This window comes from Thamnophis elegans, chromosome 1 (assembly GCF_009769535.1).
Source record: "Thamnophis elegans isolate rThaEle1 chromosome 1, rThaEle1.pri, whole genome shotgun sequence".
NCBI classification, from domain to species: domain Eukaryota; kingdom Metazoa; phylum Chordata; class Lepidosauria; order Squamata; family Colubridae; genus Thamnophis; species Thamnophis elegans.
This window is the reverse complement of record NC_045541.1, coordinates 6,615,289-6,619,453: the sequence shown is the minus strand read 5'-3', so window position 1 is coordinate 6,619,453 and position 4,165 is coordinate 6,615,289. Positions and strand designations below refer to the sequence as shown.

The following is a 4,165-nucleotide window of genomic DNA, read 5'->3' as shown; positions in this document are numbered from 1 at the left end:
GGTTCTAAATTAAGCTTGGACATAATATTACAAAAGAAGAAAAACATGCTGTGTTTCACCTGAAGGACTTGGAAGTCAACCACACAGACAGTTACATGTGCAAAATTGAGGTGATTGACCCGCCACCATATGAAACCGAAAGCAGGAGCAACTTAATTTACGTGACAGGTAAAATCGTGAAATTTGTTTCTAATGGGTCAGAGAGGCATATAATCTTGATTAACTACAGGGATGCCCATAGTTAAATTGTGTGCTTAAGCTGGTTTCTTGGGTTTCAGAGCCAAAGGCTCTTGATTTAGATCGATGCCCCTCCAAGGAACCATTTTCTTCCACAGCCATCCCACTGCAACATTATTTGCCCAGAAACTGTTGGTAAGAAACAGGTCCTAGATAGGAGTTCAACAACTCGGTTCCACCACAAAACCGCGGATGACAAAATCGCGCTCGACGAAAGCGCATAAGTGACGTCATCACAGCGCGACGAAAACATCGCGCTGTGATTGAAAAATGTAAAAATAAAGCAAAAACCTTACCCTAACCCCCCCAAACCTAACCCTAAACCTAACCCTAAACCTAACCCTTAACCTAACCCTAAACCTAACCCTAAACCTAACCCTTAACGTAACGAAAAACCTAACGCTAACCCTTAACCTAACGCTAAACGTAACCCTAATGCTCTAAACCTAACCCTAACCCTTAACCTAACCCTAACCCTAAACCTAACCCTTACCTTTCTGTGAATCGGCTTGCTTTAATTTTATTTTTATTTCAATTTTTAATTTTTTTCGTCGCGCTGTGATGACGTCAAATGCGCGCTTTCGTCGATCGCGCTTTTGTGGTCTGCGGTTTTGACGGGTCACGCAACAAACTCTTTGCTTTCAAAACCTAATTAACACTTTTGAGCAAACCATTTGAAGCAGTTGAATAATAAACCAGGTAGCTTGAGCTTCAGTTAGTTTGTGCATTCACTTAATTTATCTTCTAGCATTCATGGGAGAGGCATACGTCAATGAATATGAAAGTATACTTTGTTTTGAGATGTCTGAACTCCATTGTGTTCCTGTCAATCCTCAGAACTTCCTCCGCGCCAAGAAAAGCTTAATTGCATGAACATGCCAATGGCTATTTCACTTGGATTTTTTGTTTTCTACAGCCTGATGATCACAGCAGCCATTTACTACTGTTGGGTAAGAAATCATTCTTTTATTTTCCCTTAGTACTAATCAGACGTAGTCAGCGAGAAAAATATAACCAGAAAGAATGCAGAACGTTTCCACATCTGCACACATGCTACATACGGAGCAATGCACCTGCCAACATTTTGGATTTCCCTTGGAACTATGGTATATTTATGGAGACCATCATCATGGGCTTGAACACTTGAAGTATTACTATTACATCGAGTCCCCTCAGCATATAGATAGATGAGCAAGAAAACAATGTCTTTTATACGGTCATATTTCTCTTCCCTTGTTTGGAAATTGGCTCTAAATGAAGCCGGGGCAATCAGCATTGTGTAACAAGTACATTTGTGGGCATCACGTTACTAGAATTGAACAAGGATGCCCATGAAGTGTCCTTGGTTGCAGACTCCTGGGAGGCTCATTGAGTTGTGCTTGAGTTTTGAGCATTGGGGGCCACCTTCAAAAATAAGCTGGGACCAGGAACAAGCAAGAGATACTTACCTGGCACAAACCTATCCAACCCCTTCCTCTTCCTATGTTAGCAATTGTCCTCCTGTAATTCTAGGCACTTCCTTAAAAAAGGATTTTTACTGAGTAATCTCTCAGCCCCATTAAAAATTACGGTGGCTTCAACTTTTGGAGAGTTCAAGGAAGTGTTGAGAAGATGCAGAGGGTACTTCTGGGATTGAAATTCGTGTATGCCCATCTTTAAAGACACATGCAATCTCTCCTGATTTCTGGTATATGTGTGTGTGTGTTTGTGTGTGTGTGTGTGTATGTATGTATGTATGTATGTATGTATGTATGTATGTGTGTATGTATGTATCGGGTGGGTTTCTTGCCCCGTTCCAACCGGTTCAGTTGGAACGGGGCCGGCGGCGTCCTCGTGAACGCGCACAGTGCACGCATGCATACTAGCATCTGTGCGATGCTCCAGCTGCTCCTGGAGGGTCGTGCAGGCGCTGTATGCATCCTGCGCATGCGTGGAAGCCCAGAACTCGTCAAAACCAGGTAAGGACCGCGGGCGGGCGGGTGGGCCCTTGGCCGTTCCCGGAAGTTACTTACTTCCGGGTTCGCCGACCAACCGGTTCGCAGGGACCGCCGCGAACCAGTTGAAACCCACCCCTGGTATGTATGTATGTATGTATGTATGTATGTATAATAAAGAAGCCAGACTGGAAAAACCTATTCACCTGCCTGATAACCATTAACACAAACCTTGCTTTTCATTCAACCTTACTCCCAGAAGGAGCTACACAAGGTTCTCCTTCATAAAAGACTTCAGAGCATGAAGAAGAGATGCACATTAGCTTTCCATTTATTTGACATGACATGAAGGAGAAACCTGACTTATCATACTTGTGGGAAGATACATCAAGTGGGATTCTACTTCCTCTTTCATAGAATATTTAGAAGGACGTCACCCAAATCAATGTTCCTTTGGCCCTTACGTTCACTGAAATTTTCGTTCTTTGAATGGCACATTTTTCTCCTTTCTTCCTTACTGTTTTTTTTTTCCACGCAGCTGAAAAGCAAGAAGAATAGGGCCCTTCAGAATGACTATTTCAATATGACGTCCTGGCAATCAAATGGACCCAGGAAAAGGCCCCCTCGGCATGGTGCTCCAGCACGGAACTATACGGCATACCGTTATTGGGAACCCTGATGAGTAATGTCTTCTCTACAATGGAAATAAGAACAGCCTAGCCAGAGCAGAATGTGACTGTTTTCAAAGAGTTGTATCATGTTGTTCATAGATCTACAAAGGACAAAAGCTCTCTGTAAGTTATGTTTCAAGCTGATAGGAAATAGGTTATTACTAACAGTAGACTGGAAACAGAGGGATGATAGACCCACCCCCTTCAGTTTTAAGCAAATGATGGTTCCAATTGCATTTGTGAACTTTCCACTTTAGCCTTAACAGAAGGTTTAAAGGATTATATCCAAATTCTGGCAAAGAGTGGAGGTAAAAATCTGTCATATTTTATATCAAAGAGAAAATGCTGAATGTAGGGTTTAAACATATGCTTAAGAAATAAGAAGCATCCAGCTCGGTGGGAGTGGTGCAATAAAGAACATTTTTCTGTTATAATATGAATTAGCTGGAAAGGTTTGCAATCCTCTGCAGAACAGTCCCAATGAACAGATGACACTTTCTGCTAAAAAAAATTAACCCGAAAATCATGTCTGGAAGACTTGAAGGAATAGTGGGAAACTATTTGCAGTGATATATAGTTTTCCACGGATACATAAAGAAGATGCTGACAAAGAATTGGGCAAAGAGTAATGAAGGGAAAGCCTAAGTAATATATTGCTATCCAAATAGTTCTAGTTCCCACTGTAAGAAGGGAGTATTTTTCTTTCTTGATATCAGATATCAATTGAATACCAAAATGCTGGTATGCACAGGGTTCTATGCTTATAGCTAAGATGAAAAGGGTTCTTGCTTCGTTGGTTTCCATTTCCTATGTTAATTAAATGGGTTCAACATAGGTTCAAACTCATACTCAACGCCTGGATAGCTTTGTGTGAGTTTCAGCCCAATCGTCTTACAGTGTTGTTGTAGGAGGAGTCACACTTTTTGCACCCCTCTGAGCAGATGGGATCATCGTATTTCGATCATTCAAGCAGAAATGGCACACTGTAAACATTTAATACATTACAGACCTGTGGATGTGTAAATCCTCCTTCCTGTTATAAGCCAGCAATAAAATACCGTGACCCGTCAAAAGCGCGTTCCACAAAAGCGCGGTCGACGAAATCGCGTATGTGACGTCATCACAACGCGACGAAAAAGATCGAAAAATTGAAATAAAAATTAAATTACAGCAAGCCGATTCACATAAAGGTAAGGGTTAGGTTAAGGGTTAGGGTTAGGGTTAGGTTAAGGGTTAGGGTTAGGGTTAGAGCATTAGTGTTACTTTTAGCGTTAGGTTAAGGGTTAGCGTTAGGTTTTTCGTTACGTTAAGGGTTAGGTTTAG

At 41.7% G+C, this 4,165-nt stretch overlaps 1 protein-coding gene across 1 annotated transcript; it reads left to right on the top strand.

Moving 5' to 3' along the window:
• The first annotated feature begins 6 nt into the window (after positions 1 to 6).
• On the top strand, positions 7 to 3,961 carry CD28 (CD28 molecule). The gene is made up of 3 exons (XM_032225654.1): positions 7 to 168; positions 1,075 to 1,187; positions 2,710 to 3,961. The coding sequence occupies exons 1-3, from the start codon at positions 96 to 98 to the stop codon at positions 2,848 to 2,850; spliced, it is 327 nt and encodes a 108-aa protein (XP_032081545.1). The 5' UTR covers positions 7 to 95; the 3' UTR covers positions 2,851 to 3,961.
• Positions 3,962 to 4,165: the final 204 nt, after the last annotated feature.

Excerpts from the sequence above, each read along its gene's own strand:
- CD28 (XM_032225654.1), top strand. The coding sequence starts at position 96 with ATGTGCAAAATTGAGGTGATTGACCCGCCACCATATGAAACCGAAAGC. Across the intron at positions 169-1,074 it reads CAACTTAATTTACGTGACAG|AACTTCCTCCGCGCCAAGAA; the intron begins GTAAAATCGTGA and ends GTCAATCCTCAG. Across the intron at positions 1,188-2,709 it reads CAGCCATTTACTACTGTTGG|CTGAAAAGCAAGAAGAATAG; the intron begins GTAAGAAATCAT and ends TTTTCCACGCAG.